At 49.3% G+C, this 19,153-nt stretch overlaps 1 protein-coding gene across 1 annotated transcript in view; it reads right to left on the reverse strand.

The window, feature by feature from the left end:
• Positions 1-13,507: 13,507 nt before the first annotated feature.
• Positions 13,508-19,153, reverse strand: part of LOC147096489 (uncharacterized) — a 48,485-nt gene continuing 42,839 nt past the window's right edge. Inside the window, exons 7-8 of the mRNA XM_085974131.1 lie at positions 18,469-18,654; positions 13,508-14,634 (exon numbers count right to left, since the gene is read on the reverse strand). Coding sequence (XP_085830257.1) covers positions 14,583-14,634; positions 18,469-18,654 — 238 coding nt within the window. The 3' untranslated portion in view covers positions 13,508-14,582. The remainder of the gene's footprint in view (positions 14,635-18,468; positions 18,655-19,153) is intronic.

A 19,153-nucleotide genomic window follows, 5' to 3' on the forward strand; every position in this document is an offset into this window, starting at 1 on the left:
GCAAGACAAACAGGTTTCATTACACACTGCATCTCACTGATCTCAGTGTTACCCACTCCCTGAATCTCACTGATCTCAGTGTTAACCATTCCTTGAATCTCACTGATCTCAGTGTTACCCAGTCCTTGAATCTCACTGATCTCAGTGTTACCCAGTCCTTGAATCTCACTGATCTCAGTGTTACCCAGTCCCTGAATCTCACTGATCTCAGTGTTACCCAGTGCCTGAATCTCTCTGATCTCAGTGTTACCCAGTCCTTGAATCTCACTGATCTCAGTGTTACCCTGCCCCTGAATCTCACTGATCTCAGTGTTACCCTGTCCCTGAATCTCACTGATCTCAGTGTTACCCGGTCCCTGATTTTCACTGATCTCAGTGTTATCCGGTCCCTGAATCTCACTGATCTCAGTGTTACACAGTCTCTGAATCTCACTAATCTCAGTGTTACCCAGTCCCTGAATCTCACTGATCTCAGTGTTACCCAGTCCCTGATTCTCACTGATCTCAGTGTTACCCAGTCCCTGAATCTCACTGATCTCAGTGTTACCCAGTCCTTGAATCTCACTGATCTCAGTGTTACCCAGTCCTTGAATCTCACTGATCTCAGTGTTACCCAGTCCCTGAATCTCACTGATCTCAGTGTTACCCAGTGCCTGAATCTCTCTGATCTCAGTGTTACCCAGTCCTTGAATCTCACTGATCTCAGTGTTACCCTGCCCCTGAATCTCACTGATCTCAGTGTTACCCTGTCCCTGAATCTCACTGATCTCAGTGTTACCCGGTCCCTGATTTTCACTGATCTCAGTGTTATCCGGTCCCTGAATCTCACTGATCTCAGTGTTACACAGTCTCTGAATCTCACTAATCTCAGTGTTACCCAGTCCCTGAATCTCACTGATCTCAGTGTTACCCAGTCCCTGATTCTCACTGATCTCAGTGTTACCCAGTCCCTGAATCTCACTGATCTCAGTGTTACCCGGTTCCTGAATCTCACTGATCTCGGTGTTACCCAATCCCTCAATCTCACTGATCTCAGTGTTACCCAGTCCCTGAATCTCACTGATCACAGTGTTACCCTGTCCCTGAATCTCACTGATGTCAGTGTTACCCAGTCTCTGAATCTCACTGATCTCAGTGTTACCTACTCCCTGAATCTCACTGATCTCAGTGTTACACTGTCCCTGATTCTCACTGATCTCAGTGTTACCCAGTCCCTGAATCTCACTGATCTCAGTGTTACCCAGTCCCTGAATCTCACTGATCTCAGTGTTACCCAATCCCTCAATCTCACTGATCGCAGTGTTACCCAGTCCCTGAATTTCACTGATCTCTGTGTTATGCAGTCCCTGAATTTCACTGATCTCAGTGTTACCCAGTCCCTGAATCTCACTGGTCTCAGTGTTACCCAGTCCCTGAATTCTACTGATCTCAGTGTTACCCAGTCCCTGAATCTCACTGATCTCAGTGTTACCCAATCCCTCAATCTCACTGATCGCAGTGTTACCCAGTCCCTGAATTTCACTGATCTCTGTGTTATGCAGTCCCTGAATTTCACTGATCTCAGTGTTACCCAGTCCCTGAATCTCACTGATCTCAGTGTTACCCAGTCCCTGAATTCTACTGATCTCAGTGTTACCCAGTCCCTGAATCTCACTGATCTCAGTTTTACCGAGCCCCTGAATCTCACTGATCTCAGTATTACCCAGTCCCTGAATCTCACTGATCTCAGTATTACCCAGTCCCTGAATCTCACTGATCTCAGTGTTACCCAGTTCCTGAATTTCACTGATCTCAGTGTTACCCAGTCCCTGCATCTCACTGAGTAGCGCTGCGCCACCGCCGATGACGTCATCAGCGTGCGCAGTGCCCCGCTACTGCCCCGATACCAGCCCGACCGCCATATTGAGTAGCGGCCGCCTCTTCCGTAGCGGCCGCAAACAACCTTCAGAGACCGGGGCCGTACTGCAGCCTTAGTGGGGCGAGTTAAGGTGGAGGTGCGGCCGGCCGCTTTTTCGGCGGCCGCCTGCCCGCACATCCTTCCCCGGCCTCCTCCACCCCCCCCCCCCGCGGCATTGCCGGCTGTTTTCCGGGAGCCCGGCACTTCTCCGTGGTGCCGGGCTCATTTGCCGGCACTAGCGAGCGGCGATCTCGCTGTTGCAGGCACCTCCCCCTTAAGAGAGGGAGGAAGGCCTGCAGTACCGCAGCCTGCCGCTCCGCAGCGGGTGGCGCTGCGGCAACTAGCGCGCCGAAATTCAGTTTCAGCGCCCCAAGCGGGGGCGGCCACACCCTTGAACAGCGGCCGTCTTTGACTTGGGGTGCTGAAACTGAATATCCGACGGGTGCGACTGGCTCCGCGCCCAGCGGTAACTTCTGGGCGCAAGCGAGCTGGCGGGGCCTAACTGATTTTCCAGCCCATAGAGTTATACAGCACAGAAAGAGGCCCTTCGGCCCATCGCGTCCGCGCCGGCCATCAGGCCCTGTCTAATCTAATCCCATTTTCCAGCATTTGGTCCGTAGCCTTGTATGCTATGGCATTTCAAGTGCTCATCCAAATGCTTCTTGAATGTTGTGAGGGTTCCTGCCTCTACCACCCTTTCAGGCGGTGAGTTCCAGATTCCAACCACCCTCTGGGTGAAAAAGTTTTTCCTCAAATCCCCTCTAAACCTCCTGCCCCTTACCTTGAAACTATGCCCCCTTGTAATTGACCCCTCTACTAAGGGGAAAAGTTCCTTTCTATCCACCCTATCTATGCCCCTCATAATTTTGTATACCTCAATCAAGTCCCCCCTCCGCCTTCTCTGCTCCAAGGAAAACAACCCCAGCCTGTCCAGTTTTTCTTCATAGCTGAAGCGCTCCAGCCCAGGTAACATCCTGGTAAATCTCCTCTGCACCCTCTCCAAAGCAATCACATCCTTCCTATAGTGTGGCGACCAGAACTGCACACAGTACTCCAGCTGTGGCCTTACCAGCGTTTTGTACAGCTCCATCATAACCTCCCTGCTCTTATATTCTATGCCTCGGCTAATGAAGGTAAGTATCCCATATGCCTTTTTAACCACCTTATCCACCTGTTCTGCTGCCTTCAGGGATCTATGTACATGCACACCAAGGTCCCTCTGATCCTCTGTCTTTCCTAGGGTCTTACCATTCATTGTGTATTCCCTTGCCTTGTTAGTCCGTCCAAAATGCATCCTTTACTTATACTGATTTCTTTAAGTTCCTCATTCTCTCTAGACCCTTGGTCCCCCATTATTTCCGAAATGTTTTTTGTGCCTTCTGCTGTGAAGACAGATACAAAGTATTTGTTTACTGTCTCTGTCATTTCCTTATTGCCCATTATAATTTCTCCTGTCTCTGCCTCTAATAAATGGTTAGTTCTCAGACTGGCAATCAGTAACTAGTGGTGTTCCGCAGGGGTCAGTGCTGGGTCCCCAACTCTTTACAATCTATATTAACGATTTGGAGGAGGGGACCGAGTGTAACATATCAAAGTTTGCAGATGATACAAAGATGGGACGGAAAGTAGTGAGTGAGGAGGACATAAAAAACCTGCAAAGGGACATAGACAGGCTAAGTAAGTGGGCAGAGATTTGGCAGATGGAATACAATACTGGAAAGTGTGAGGTTATGCACTTTGGCAGGAAAAACCATAGAGCAAGTTATTATCTTAATGGCAAGAAACTGGAAAGTTCTGTAGTACAAAGGGATCTGGGGGTCCTGGTGCACGAAACTCAAAAAGTTAGTATGCAGGTGCAGCAAGTGATCAAGAAGGCCAATGGAATGTTGGCTTTTATTGCTAGGGGGATAGAATATAAAAACAGGGAGGTATTGCTGCAGTTGTACAAGGTATTGGTGAGACCGCACCTGGAATACTGCATACAGTTTTGGTGTCCATACTTAAGAAAAGACATACTTGCTCTCGAGTCAGTACAAAGAAGGTTCACTCGGTTAATCCCGGGGATGAGGGGGTGGTCATATGAGGAGAGGTTGAGTAGATTGGGACTCTACTCATTGGAGTTCAGAAGAATGAGAGGCGATCTTATTGAAACATATAAGATTGTGAAGGGGCTTGATCGGGTGGATGCGGTGAGGATGTTCCCAATGATGGGTGAAACTAGAACTAGGGGGCATAATCTTAGAATAAGGGGCTGCTCTTTCAAAACTGAGATGAGGAGAAACTTCTTCACTCAGAGGGTGGTAGGTTTGTGGAATTTGCTGCCCCAGAAAGCTGTGGAAGCTACATCATTAAATAAATTTAAAACAGAAATAGATAGTTTCCTAGAAGCAAAGGGAATTAAGGGTTACGGGGAGCGGGCAGGAAATTGAACATGAGTCTAGGTTCGGAATGGTCATGGCCCTGTGGGTAGTGGAGCGGGCCCAGGGGCCGTGTAGCCTGGTTCTGCTCCTACTTCTTGTGTTAGATTTCAGGAGATGGTTTTATTCCTGTTCCTGGCTGGGGTGGAGATCGCCTTTACAGAAGGTAAGTACTGTAGAAAATATAGGGACAGAGTGATCTCCTGGACGAGTTTCGATCGCCTAGATGGGTCGGAGAGGAATTTCCCAGATTTTTTTCTCCCAAATTGGCCATTGGGTTTTTTATCTGGTTTTTCGCCTCTCCCGGGAGATCACATGGGTTCGGGTGGGATGGAGAGTGATAGAAGATTTAAGGTTAGGATCAGATCAGCCATGATCTTATTGAGTGGTGGAGGAGGCTCGAGGGGCCGATTGGCCGACTCCTGCTCCTATTTCTTATGTTCTTATGTAATAGGCCCACATTTACCTTCACTAATCTCTTCCTATTTACATACCTATAGAAACGTTTACAATATGTTTTTAATTTCTCTTGCTAATTTACTCTAATATTCTTTTTTCTCTTATCATGCCAATTTCTTGGTCCTCCTTAGTTGAATTCTAAAATCCTCCCAATCCTTAGGCATACTACTCTTTTTTGCAACACTATAAGCCTCTGCCTTTGATCTAATACTATCTTTAACTTCTCTTTTTACCCACGGTTGGACCATTTTTCCTGTGGGATTTTTGTGCCTTAAAGGATTGTACATTTGTTGTAAATGATGTATTAATTCTTTAAATGCTAGCCAATGCTTGTCTAATGCTGTGATGAAATATGTCATTCATCAGACTCTGTATTTAACTACATATATTGTATTGCCTGCTCCTGTGTTTTCACCTTGTATTGTATATAGTGCACCGCCCCCTTTCTCCCCATTGGGTGTGTCGGCTCCGCCCATACCTGGCCCTACTTAAGACAAGCCCAGGCTTGTCTTGCAGCAGAACACCAGAATGCTAGGTGAAGCTAGGTGAAGACACAGGCATCTTTCTTTGCTAATAAAAGCCTTGTTTTATCCAGTTAACTTTGAGCCTCGAAGTTATTGAGGCGCATCAATTTTATTAGCAAACTTTCAACGATGGATCAACTTTTGAAACCGGAACGCTTGGATTTGGACCCGCATGCTCCGGATGCATCGGCACGGTTTGGACACTGGTTCCAGTGCTTGGAATTTTTTATGGCCAACTCCGAAGCCGTCACAGCCTCTAAAGCCACCGGAGATGTGAAACTCGGGATCCTGCAGAACCGGGTAAGCCACCGGGTTTTTCCACTCATCCAAGATGCCGCCACCTACCTGGATGCCTGCAACATTCTAAAGGCCCACTATCAGCGGCCTACCAACGAGGTGTACGCCAGGCATCTGCTTGCTACCTGCACACAGCGACCCGGAGAGTCGCTAGAGGACTTTCTAGTCACCCTAAAAGTGCTTGGCAAAGACTGCAAATGCAAAGACGTGAAAGCCACGGTATACACAGACGAGCTTATTCGGGATGCCTTTATCGCAGGCCTTAGCTCTAATTACATCCGGCAGAGACTGCTAGAGAAAATGGGCCTAGATCTGACACAGGCTGTGGACACAGCGCGATCGCTGGATGTGGCTCAGTAGAACTCTGACTCCTACTCTTCAGGCCGCGCGGCCCACGCCGCCTCGTACGCACCAAGGGCACCGCCATGTTGGAAGACATCTTCCCCGCCCGGTAGCCCAACACCGTCGGGGCCCTGCTCTCCCCCCAGAAGCCCTACGACCGCCGCGATGCATCGGGGCCCCAAATGCTACTTCTGCGGGCAGCCGAAGCACACCAGGAACCTATGCCCGGCGAAAGGCACCACCTGCTATAAGTGCGGTAAGAAGGGGCACTTTGGGAAGGTGTGCAGAGGGAACCCCACAGGCAAACCCGCCACCGCCGCGTGCGCGCCGTGGGAGCGGCTATCTTGGACGCCATCTTGTCCGACCTCGTGGGGTCCGCCATCTCACGAGCAGACATCGTGGACGCCATCTTACCCGGCCTCGTGTGGCCCACCATCTTGTCCCAATCAGGGCCCTACAGTGGCGTCGATCACAGTGGACCAGTCCAGACCGCACCCACTATCCAAATCGATGGTGGACATCGAGGTAAACGGGTGCAAGGTTAAATGTTTAATTGACAGCGGGAGCACGGAGAGCTTCATTCACCCTGACCTGGTACAACGACTCTCTCTAACTATAGTCCCTACTCAGGGCACGATCTCTATGGCCGACAAAACCCAGATATCGACTATTGCGGGTTACTGCGCGGTACGATTGTCCGTTAAAGGCACTGTATATAATCATTTTAAACTGTTAATTATGAAGGATTTATGTGTGAGCGTGATCTTGGGCCTGGATTTTCAGTGCCACCACCAAAGCATCACGCTCAATTTTGGTGGGACCCAGCCGCCCTTCACGGTGTGCGGTCTGCCTACCCTGAAGGTAAAGCCGCCTTCGCTATTCGCGAACCTCACCCCTAACTGCCGGCCAATAGCGACCAAAAGCAGGAGGTACAGCTGGGAGGACAGGCGGTTTATCGCGACCGAGGTAGACAGGCTCCTGAGGGAGCGCATTATTGAACGCAGCAACAGCCCGTGGCGCGCCCAAGTGGTGGTGGTGAGGGGTAGCGAGAAGAAGTGGATGGTGATTGACTATAGTCAAACAGTCAACATCTATACCCAACTAGACGCCTACCCGCTACCCCGCATATCCGAGATGGTGAACCAAATCGCCCAATACCAGGTGTTCTCCACTATCGACCTCAAGTCAGCGTACCACCAGCTCCCTATCAGACCAGAGGACCATTCGTACACCGCCTTCGAGGCAAACGGACGCCTCTACCAGTTCCTCAGAGTCCCCTTTGGGGTGACGAATGGGGTCTCGGTCTTTCAGAGGGAGATGGACCGCATGGTCGATGACCACCACTTGCAGGCAACCTTCCCCTATCTCGACAATGTCACCATCTGCGGCCACAACCAACAGGACCACGACTCAAACCTCGCGAGGTTTCTGAAAACCGCACAAAAACTCAACCTCACTTACAACGAGGACAAGTGCGTTTTCAACATTGCATACTAGGCAGCGTGGTGGAGAATGGGGAAATCGGACCAGACCCCGACCGATTGTGCCCCCTACGGGAGCTGCCCCTGCCCAACACACCCAAAGCCCTGAAAAGGTGCCTGGGGTTATTCTCGTATTATGCCCAATGGGTCCCTAACTACTCCGATAAAGCCCGCCCCCTCTTGAAAGCATCCTCTTTTCCGCTCTCTGCTGAGGCCCATGCCGCCTTCAAAAGCATTAAGCAGGATATTGAGCGGGCCACGCTACAGGCAGTGGACGAGAACACTCCCTTTCAAGTGGAAAGTGATGCGTCTGACTTTGCCTTGGCGGCCACCCTCAACCAGGCGGGGCGGCCCGTAGCTTTCTTCTCGAGGACCCTCCAGGGGCCCGAGATCAGACACTCCTCCGTGGAAAAGGAGGCCCAAGCCATCGTGGAGGCAGTGCGCCACTGGCGGCACTACCTAGCCGGCAAACGCTTCACCCTACTTACCGACCAGCGGTCGGTAGCGTTTATGTTCAATAATAAACAGAGGGGGAAGATTAAAAATGATAAGATTCTTAGGTGGCGGATCGAGCTCTCCACCTTCGAGTACGACATCATATACCGGCCGGGGGCCCTTAACGAATCCCCCGACGCCCTCTCACGAGGGATGTGTGCCAACGCCACCGGGGATCGGCTACAGACCCTCCACAACGACCTCTGCCACCCAGGGGTCACACGGCTGTTCCATTTCATAAAGTCCCGCAACTTACCCTACTCGGTTGAGGAAGTCCGGTCTCTGACCAGGAACTGCCGCACTTGCGCCGAGTGCAAGCCTCGGTTCTACCGCCCTGATAGAGCCCACCTAATCAAAGCTACACGGCCCTTTGAGCGGCTTAGCTTAGATTTCAAGGGCCCCCTCCCGTCCGTCGACCGCAATGTTTACTTCCTGAACATTGTGGACTAATACTCCCGTTTCCCATTCGCCTTCCCCTGCCCAGACATGACCAGCGCCATGGTCATTAAATGCCTCAACAGCCTGTTCTGCCTGTTCGGTATGCCAAGCTATATCCACACGGATAGGGGGGCGTCCTTCATGAGTGAAGAGCTACGCCAGTACATGCTGTCCAAGGGGATTGCCACGAGCCGTACCACCAGCTACAACCCCCAGGGTAACGGTCAGGTGGAGCGAGAGAACGGGACAGTATGGAGGGCAGTCACTCTAACTCTAAGGACCAAGGGCCTCCCTATCTCCCGCTGGCAGGAAGTCCTCCCAGATGTGCTCCACTCAATATGGTCGCTATTGTGTACCGCCACTAATGCCACACCTCATGAGCTAATGTTTGTGTTTCCCCGGAAATCCACCTCAGGCGTATCCATACCGTCATGGCTCTCCACCCCAGGTCCGGTACTTTTGCGGAAGCATGTGAGGGGCCACAAGACGGACCCTCTCATGGAGCCAGTGCACCTGCTCCACGCCAACCCACAATATGCGTATGTCCGGCACGCCGACGGACGGGAGGACACTGTGTCCATAAAAGACCTCGCCCCAGCCGGTAACAACAGCAACAACGACAACGACTACAACAACAACGGCAACAACGACAACAACCACAACAACTATTACCCGCCCACTCCACCCACTATTCTTTTATCACCCCCGGAAGAACACCAGCCAACGGTACCCCCACCACCTATTCCTTCAACAACCCCGGTGGCGCCCCCGGCAGAGACCCAGGAGGTCACCTGGGACACCCAGCCGGCACCCGCGGCACCGCAACCATTACGTCGGTCACAGAGGACTATCACACCCCCGGACAGACTAAATCTGTAGAAGGGGTGAATGTGATGAAATATGTCATTCATCAGACTCTGTATTTAACTACACATATTGTATTGCCTGCTCCTGTGTTTGTATTGCCTGCTCCTGTGTTTTCACCTTGTATTGTATATAGTGCACCGCCCCCTTTCTCCCCATTGGGTGTGTCGGCTCCGCCCATACCTGGCCCTACTTAAGACAAGCCCAGGCTTGTCTTGCAGCAGAACGCTAGGTGAAGCTAGGTGAAGACACAGGCATCTTTCTTTGCTAATAAAAGCCTTGTTTTATCCAGTTAACTTTGAGCCTTGAAGTTATTGAGGCGCATCAAATGTCATACCTTTTAATGTAGTTTCCCAATATACCTTAGCCAACTCGACCCTCATACCTACATAGTTTGCTTTGTTTAGATTTAAATCCCTAGTTTCGGACTTAACTAAATCACTTTCAAACTCAATGTAAAATTTTATCATATTATGGTCACTCTTCCTTAAGGGCCCCTTTACTACAAGGTTATTAATTAACCCTTTCTCATTGCACAATATTAGATCTAAAATAGCCTGTTCCCTAGTTGGTTCCTCAACATACTGATCTAGAAAATTATCTTGTATACATTCCATGAATTCGTCCTCCACACTATTACTGCAAATTTGGTTTGCCCAGTCTATATGTAGACTAAAGTCCTCCATAATGACTGTATTTACCCTTGTTATATGCACCTCTAATTTCCTGATTTATACTCTGCCCTACAGTACAACTAATGTTTGGGGGCCTATAAACAACTCCCACCAATGTTTTCTGCCCCTTGCTGTTTCTTAGCTCCACCCAAACTGATTCTACTTCTTGATTTTCGGAACTAAGATCCTTTCTCTCTGCAGTATTCTCTGACTATATATGCTGTGTCTATATGCATCTCTCCACTTCACCTGACGAAGGAGCAGCGCTCCGAAAGCTTGTGATTTCAATAAAGCTGTTGGACTATAACCTGGTGTTGTGTGACTTCTTACATTTCTAAAAGTTAAGTATCCTGGAATATTTAGTTCCCAACCTTGGTCACTTTACAACTACATCTCCGTAATGGCTATTAGATCAAACCTGCTAATTTCTATCTGCGCTATTAATTAATCTATCTTGTTGTGAATGCTTCGCGCATTCAGATATAGTGCCTTTAGCTTTGACTTTTTTTCTATTTTTCCCTGATGTCACCTGTCACTGATGCCCTTTGTTACGCTCTCTGTCCCTTCCTGACCCACTCTGCTTATTTTTACTGAAACCTCTACTCTTCTCTAGAGCCTTGACATTTCTCTCGCTGCTTTTAAATTTACTCTTTCCTGAATCCTCCCACCCCCCTCACCCCTTCATTATTTTAAAGCCCTGTCTACTGCCCTAGTTATTCGATTTGTCAGGACACTGGTCCCAGCCTGGTTTAAGTGGAGCCCATCCCAATGGAACAGCTCCCTTTTTCCTCAGTACTGGTGCCAGTGCCCCATGAACTGAAACCCCTTCCTCCCACACCACTCTTTGAGCCACGCTTTTAAACCTCGAATCTGATTGTCCCTATGCCAATTTGCGCATGGCTCAGGTAACAATCCAGAGATTATTACCTTTGAGGTTCTGCTTTTTAATTTGAATCCTAGCTCCTCAAACTCCCTCAGCAGAACCTCATTCCTGGTTCTACCTATGTCGTTGGTTCCTACGTGAACCAGGACAACTGGATCCTCCCCCTCCCACTCCAAGCTCTTCTCCAGCTGCGAGGAGATATCCTTAACCCTGGCACCGGGCAGGCAACACAGCCTTCGGTACTCCCTGTCGTGGCTGCAGAGAACAGTATCTATCCCCTGTTGTGTATGTACCTTTAAGAGAGAACTGCTTTTATACTGTAGTACCGGCAGTGACCACACCTGTATATAAAGCCGTAGCAGGCTTCTGTACTTTCAGTTCCAGCATACCCTCTGTTCAGTAAACACCTCTTATTACCGTTCTCCTGCAGTCCATGTGTTATTGATACGCGGACACTACATCCCCCTAACTATACTGTTCACTAACACTACCACATTCCTTTTTTCTTCCCCCCAACTTGAATGGCCTACTGTATCATGGCGCCATGGTCAGTTTGCTTATCCTCCATGCAGTCCTTGTTTTCATCCATACAGGTAGCAAGTACCTGGTACCTGTTGGGCAAGGTCCAGGGCTAAGGCTCCTCCATCACTGCATCCTGGGTCCCCATACCTTCCTGACTTGCGGTCACACCCTCCTGTCCCTGACCATTGATGAACTCTAAAGTACTACTTAACCTAAGGGGTGTGACTGCCTCCTGGAACAAAGTGTCCAGGTAACTCTGCCCCTCCCTGATGCATTGCAATGTCTGCACCTCATACTCCAGCTCAACATCTCTGAGCTGAAGTTACTTGAGCTGCAGGCACTTACCACAGATGTGGTTGCTCAGGATCTCGTTGGTCTCTACTCGGAGAAGCAAGCGCTCTACTTGGAGCTCTGACACGGCAAGAGAGTCCCAGATGGGCAGAGAAATCGCTTCAAGGACACCCTCAAAGCCTCCTTGAAAAAGTGTATCATCCCCACCGACACCTGGGAATCCCTGACCCAAGACTGCACAAAGTGGAGGAGAAGCATCCGGGAAGGCGCCAAACATCGAGTCTCTTCGCCGAGAGCAAGCGCAAGCAGCGCAAGGACCGCACGTCAACCCAAGCACCCCACCCACCCGCCCCTTTAACCACCGTCTGCCCCACCAGTGACAGAGACTGTAGGTCCTGCATTGGACTCATCAGTCACCTGAGAACTCATTTTTAATGTGGAAGCAAGTCATCCTCGGTTCCGAGGGACTGCCTAAGAAGAAGACTTCCTGCTCTCCGTGACTTACCTTTATCGGATTCTCCCTTTCGTTAGTTTCACTGCCTGCTCTTCTTAAACTCTTTTTTATATTAGTTAGCAAGTATTCTGAATTATGTATTAGTAGATTAAATACTTAAAAAAAAGTGCTCCCACTCTTTTTAAACCGCCGCTCACTGCTTCTTTCCAGTTCCTCGGCTTTACATCTCGCAGCGACACAGCCAGCACTGCAGAGAATGTCCTCTGCTCCGAACAACTCCACTTCTCAAAGTGCTGCTAGTTAACTATAAATATCAAATCGCGAGGTTATATAAAAACAAGGTCAGAATGTATGATGTTAAAATGTAAGGCTGACCTCTGCCTGCGAGCACTGATCTAATGATCCCCCCGCGCTCGAACATTGTTTCACCTGAACGCTACTCTTGGCTGTAATGATCAATAACATGTCATTCTGGAGTGGTACACTAGATGGAGCCGTAGAGCTGTATATTTAGTTGTATGTGTTTAAGACTACGCTACCCACGATGCACTAGGCTACCCAGAAGGCAGTAGTCAAGATGGAAGCCTGCACACAGAAGCACACATGCTGAATCTCTGCAGATGCTGTACCTAGAGAACGTGTACTGAATAAATGTCTAGCTAGAAGCTAGCTGTTCATGATAAGAATGTCTAGTTATTAATGAACATAAATGGTACCAGGATTGGTGAAGATCTGCTGAAAATTGTGAAAAGCGACATGGAGAATTTGAGGCCACCGGAGTTTTTGAATCTCACGGAAAATGTCGACTACAATTGGCGGACTTTCAAACAACAATTCGAACTCTACATTGCTGCCATCGGATTCGGTACGAAGCCAGACACAAAAAAAAACTATATTGAAAATGTATTGACTGTTGTGAAAATGTTTATGTTTATAGAGCACTAACAAAAGTGTTACTGATATCGTCTTTATCGTTTCTCTTGAAAGTTGATTGATATTGATTTTGTTAACCTCAAAGAAAGGGGGATGTAATGATCAATAACATGTCATTCTGGAGTGGTACACTAGATGGAGCCGTAGAGCTGTATAGAGCTGTATATTTAGTTGTATGTGTTTAAGACTACACTACCCACGATGCACTAGGCTACCCAGAAGGCAGTAGTCAAGATGGAAGCCTGCACACAGAAGCACACATGCGGAATCTCTACAGATGCTGTACCTAGAGAACGTGTACTGAATAAATGTCTAGCTAGAAGCTAGCTGTTCATAATAAGAATGTCTAGTTATTAATGAACATAACATTGGCCTTGTCTCGTTGTGTGGATCACCGTGGGACATCGACCTGTGCAGTTGTAAAGGAACCTGCTACGTTTGCAAAGTTGGGTTATATATTTCAGTTTGAACTGCCAATACCAAAGGCAGTGGATATTTAACAAGACACAGAGATCACAGTTTCAAATGCTGTAAATTTTATTGCAGAATTGCGGATTGGAACGTTACAGAATTGAAGCGCAGTTGCTGCAGTTTGTGCGGTGCATGTACTGGATCTTGTGAAAGGGCCTCACTGTGAAATCAGTCCGAATGTGTCCGTCCCATCAACAACAAAGCCCAGAATGGAATGGGAACACTCCTGACTCTGAGTGCCTTGTACGGCAACAACAGTGCTTACAATACAAGAGCCCTTCTACATCAATACAGATACAAGGAATATATGTTAGGATGATGGGATCCAATAGCACTGACCTACTTAAAGATTGTTTGGCAACATCAAAATATCTGATGACTATTCTGTCAAATATTAGTCCATGAATTGAAAACTTGTTGGATTACTCTTCAAACTGGGCTATGGACTCTTAATAGCTGAGACGAGGTGGTGCCATGTGAAACAAGACCTTAAACGAGATGACTAAAGCAGGAGCCAAATATTCCAAGAGAATGGCAGGCATCAAAGAGTTGAATTATTGTGTGAAGTTGTATATCGAGCTTCTGATCACAGTACATGGGACGAGGGATGAAGCCAGCCCATCACAAGAACATCGCTCTTTGACGTACGTTTTGCTCCTTGAAATCCCGAGCAGCCAGGAAGATCGTCAGTGAGGAGATTGGTCTTCCCGGTGACGCACAATTCCACAAGCAACAGGGGCCTTGAATTCTGGGTACACTGGGATCCATCTGGTACCATTATCCACGGCCTCCAGTGTCAGCTGGAGAATCGCTATCGGGTTTGGTGTGGGAAGCGGGTTTCTGGTTCATGGGTTCACTGGCGGTCCTGTCACTGTGACGCTCTGGGATTAGTTGATTACAACGAGCCGATCTCAGACAAGCTGGCAGACCCCGTCAGCAGAATAGTCCAGTGATTAATTGACATTAATCATTGGAATGACTGCGGTTAAAGGGACATTCCGCTTGGCTCTGTGTAAGTAGTGCCAGTGTTGAGAGCGTGTGTCAGTAGCAGAGGCAGAGAGAGCGGCGTGTAAAATTAACCAAAGCTGAAGCTTCTTCCGAATGGCCTCGGTGCACCATTCGTCTTCCCTTCCTCCCGCCTCACGAGATGGGATAGTTTGGACTTCCAGTAGCAATGAACCAGATCTCGGCCCTGAAATTTAAATCAAAGAAGTATCAGGCAAAAGAACCAGAGAGGAAATGAAGAGAGATGTTGTTTACGCAGCGAGTTGTTGTGATCTGGAACACACTGTCTGAAAGGACGGTGGAAGCAGATTCAATAGTAACTTTCTAAAGGCAATTGGATAAATACATAAAGGGGAAATATTTGCAGGGCCATGGGGAAAGGACAGGGGAGTAGGACTAATTGGAGAGCTCTTTCAAAGAAATTTAACACAGAAAAGTGTGAAGTGATTTTGGTAGAAAGAGTGAGGAGAGGCAATATAAACTGAAGTGTACAATCCTAAAGGGTGTGTAAGAACAGAGAGACCTGGGGGTATATGTGCATAAATCGTTGAAGGTGGCAGGGCAGGTTGAGAAAATGGTTAAAAAAGCTTACGGGATCCTGGGCTTCATAAATAGAGGAATAGAGTCCAAAAGCAAGGGAGTTATGATGAACCTGTATAAAACACTGGTTCGGCCTCAACTGGAGTATTGTGTCCAATTCTGGGCACCGCACTTTAGGAAGGATGTGAAGGTCTTAGAGAGGGTGCAGAAAAGATTTACAAGAATGATTCCAGGGATGAGGGACTTCAGTTACGTGGATAGACTGGAGAAGCTGGGGTTGTTCTCCTTGGAGCAGAGAAGTTTGAGAGGAGATTTGATAGAGGTGTTCAAAATCATGAGGGGTCTGGACAGAGTAGATAGAGAGAAACTGTTCCCATTGGCGGAAGGGTCGAGAACCAGAGGACACAGATTTAAGGTGATTGGCAGAGGAACCAAAGGCGACATGAGGAAAAACTTTTTTACGCAGCGAGTGGTTAGGATCTGGAATGCGCTGCCTGAAAGGGTGGTGGAGGCAGACTCAATCGCGGCTTTCAAAAGGGAGTTGGATAAGTACCTGGAAGAAATTTTTTTGCAGTGTGGGGTGAGTGAGCTGTGGTGCTCTTGTGAGGAGCCGGCACGGGCTCGATGGGCCGAATGGCCTTCTTCCGTGCTGTAACCATTTTATGATTCTATTCTATGATTTTATGGTAAGGGCCAGCACAAGCACGATGGGCTGAATGACCTCCTTCAGTGTTGTCTCATGCCAAGATATGAACTGTTTGCCCATCTCTCCAGCATTGTACTCATTTCGCTCGCTATACGTCTATAGCTATCTCAGTGAGCACTCTTGCCTGGAATCCATGTATTGATGTAGACTGATGGAGAAACCGAGTCTCATCGTCCTGTCCAGGTGGACAATGAGCTACATTTCATTTTAGAGCCCTGCTGATCTTCTCTTATCTGACCAGTCTCTGGGTCTCCACTCTCAAATCTCTCCATGAACCTTCACATTTCAGAATTGAAACTGACTCGGAAATTCCCCCAAAATAATCTGCCCAACTCTCCCTAATTGGAGAGTAATCAAGATTCGGGTCTCTTTTAGTGAACCCCAATTACTATGCTGCTAATTGTGTGAACATGTACCTTTAATTGTGTGCATCTCAGTGTGTTAATGTGTGCGTTAGTGCACGTATGCTTGTGTTGGGAGGCTAGGGAATAAGCGTTGGTGGAGCCATCATAGTCCACCTCAATTCTGCCTTCAGTCTACATCCACAGACAACCCCCTGCAGCAACTTGCTGGGCAGCAACTAGGGACTGCGTTTATTTGCACCCACAAGTGGGTTGGACCAGATTTCTGATTGGTCCCCTTGGGGGACAAGACGCACCCAACAGTTTGTCTGGAACGTGTAATTTGATCCAGTCATTGTCACAGGCAGGCTGCTCCAGTGCAGCCATGACAGTGGCATCTACCAGTTAATGTGGTCAGCTAGAAAAGCAAGATAACTCTCACAGGGCCACGTACGGCCTGCCCTGTCGACCTCCTCCCAATCATCAGTTGAGTTATATGTCACTAAATGGTGGGAATGCTCAGATATGAATGTAGGAGGTATGATCAGTAAGTTCGCAGATGACACGAAAATTGGAGTGGTAAATAGCGAGGAGGGAAGCCTCAGGCTACAGGACGATATAGATGGGTTGGTTAGATGGGCAGAACAGTGGCAAATGGAATTTATCCCTGAAAAGTGTGAGGTGATGCATTTTGGGAGGACTAACAAGGCAAGGGAATACACAATGAATGGTAGGACCCTAGGAAGGACAGAGGATCAGAGGGACATTGGTGTGCATGTACATAGATTCCTGAAGGCAGCAGGACAGGTAGATAAGGTAGTTAAAAAGGCATATGGGATTCTTGCCTTCATTAGCCAAGGCATAGAATATAAGAGCAGGGAGGTTCGGATGGAGCACGTGGCACTGGGAGTAATCCTGAGATTACTACTTTTGAGGTCCTGCTTTTTAATTTATTTCCTAGCTCCCTATATTCTGCTTGCAGGACCTCGTCCCTCTTTCTACCTATGTCGTTGGTACCGATATGGACTACGACCTCTGGCTGTTCGCCCTCCCCCTTCAGAATGTCCTGCAGCCACTCAGTGACATTCTTGAACCTGGCACCAGGGAGGCAACATACCATCCTGGAGTCACATCTGCGGCCACAGAAACATCTATCTGTTCCCCTTACGATAGAATCCCCCATCACTATTGCTCTCCCCCTCTTTTTCTGCCCCTCCTGTGCAGCTGAGCCACTCGTAGTGCCACGGACTTGGCTCTTGCTGCTCTCCCCTGAGAAACTATCTCCCCCAGCAGTATCCAAAACAGAATATCTGTTGGAGAGGGAGATGGACCCAGGGGACTCCTGCACTACTTTCCTAGTTCTTTTACTCTGTCTGGCGGCCACCCACTCCCTTTCTGCCTGTGCACTCTTTACCTGCGGTGTGACCACCTTGTTAAACGTGCTATCCACAAAGATCTCAGCCTCACAGATGCTCCACAGTGACTCCAGCTGCAGCTCCAGCTCTGAAACACGGATTTCGAGTAGCTGCAGCTAGAGACACTTCCTGCACACGTGCCCAGAACAGAGAGAAACAAAGCTGGAAGTGCAAGTTAGAAAAGTAGTCAGCAAAACTAATAGGGAGCAGAAACAAAGGCCAACTGTAAAGAGGGTCAAAGTGCAGAAAAATATTAAACAGGCAAAGTTGAAGGCACTTTATCGAAATGCAAGTAGCATTCGCGACAAGATCCCCTCTCCTCTCCCCCTCCGATCACCTCTCCTCTCCCCCTCCGATCACCTCTCCTCTCCCCCTCCGATCCCCTCTCCTCTCCCCCCTCCGATCCCTCTCCTCTCCCCCTCCGATCACCTCTCCTCTCCCCCTCCGATCCCCTCATCCTCTCCCCCCTCTGATCCCCTCTCGCCCCCTCCCCCTCCGATCACCTCTCCTCTCCCCCTCCGATCCCCTCTCCTCTCCCCGTCCGATCCCCTCTCCTCTCGCCCTCCGATCCCCTCTCCTCACCCCCCTCCGATCCCCTCTCCTCACCCCCCTCCGATCCCCTCTCCTCTCCTACCTCTGATCCCCTCTCCTCACCCCCCCTCCGATCTACTCTCCACCTACCCCACACCCCGATCAATTCTCCCCAACCACCACCGCCCCCCCTGCCCATCACCAGCACCCTTGTTCACTTCATGGACACTGAGGCTGTATGCACCGCCTGCACCATCACCCCAGCTGCGATTGGCACAGCCAGGGATCCAAGCTGGGATCTGGGTGGCTCCGTCCTGCACCAGGTGGCGCATTGACTGATGGAGCCAGTGGGGCCTCTTCATGCTCTCCTTTGCTCTTGGAGCAGCGCTGTGGGGCGGAGAAGCTTTTCTCTCTCACCATCACCCCGTTACCTCCAGTCCCTCAGGATGGTGAACCACCCATTATTGCAGAGCCCTTATTTCACTTACCGCTCCTTGTCGCTGTTCCTGATATTTTCTAATTGCAGAGACATGATCTTTGGTACATCTACACCAAAAGGATCGTCATCTTTCCCGTCATCATCACCTTTTTTTTTCTCGCCTGATTTCGAGTCTGATTCTTTGCTCTCAGACCGTCTGGCCCTGTTCCCAACTGCAGATCCGAGCCTTGCGTTCCTGTTCCGTATTGTGAAGACAGATAAAGAATTAGGAGCCTCTCCTGGGGAGGAGAAGGATGCGCAGAAACGGGGCACAAAGCGCCGCACGTGGAATCCATCTGCCTATCGGAGTCCAGATCTGATCTAGATTCTGTGGACTGGCGGGGCCTGACACACAGCTGGCGGGGCGGGGAAACGGCGGGCGTAGTTCCAGCAATTCCCCATTCATTTCACCATCCCCCCGCCAACTGTGTGTGAGTCTCCCACTGCCAGCGTCTGGCTCTCACACGATCAAAGCCGTCGCCTTCACAAACCTCATACAGTTTGGCTAATTACAACATTCCCAGTGTCCTGGCCTGTAGCCCAATGTCCTGGATGCGTATCTGGCACACATCCCCCGTCATCTCCCCCTTCCGATCCCCTCTCCCCACTCCGATCCCCTCTCCTCACCCCTCTGATCCCCTCTCCTCTCCCCCCTCCGATCCCCCTCCTCTCCCCCCTCTGATCCCGTTTCCTCT

This window comes from Somniosus microcephalus, unplaced genomic scaffold (assembly GCF_052327205.1).
Source record: "Somniosus microcephalus isolate GS21.2 unplaced genomic scaffold, FLI_Smic_1.0 unresolved_chr1, whole genome shotgun sequence".
Classification (NCBI taxonomy): Eukaryota; Metazoa; Chordata; class Chondrichthyes; order Squaliformes; family Somniosidae; genus Somniosus; species Somniosus microcephalus.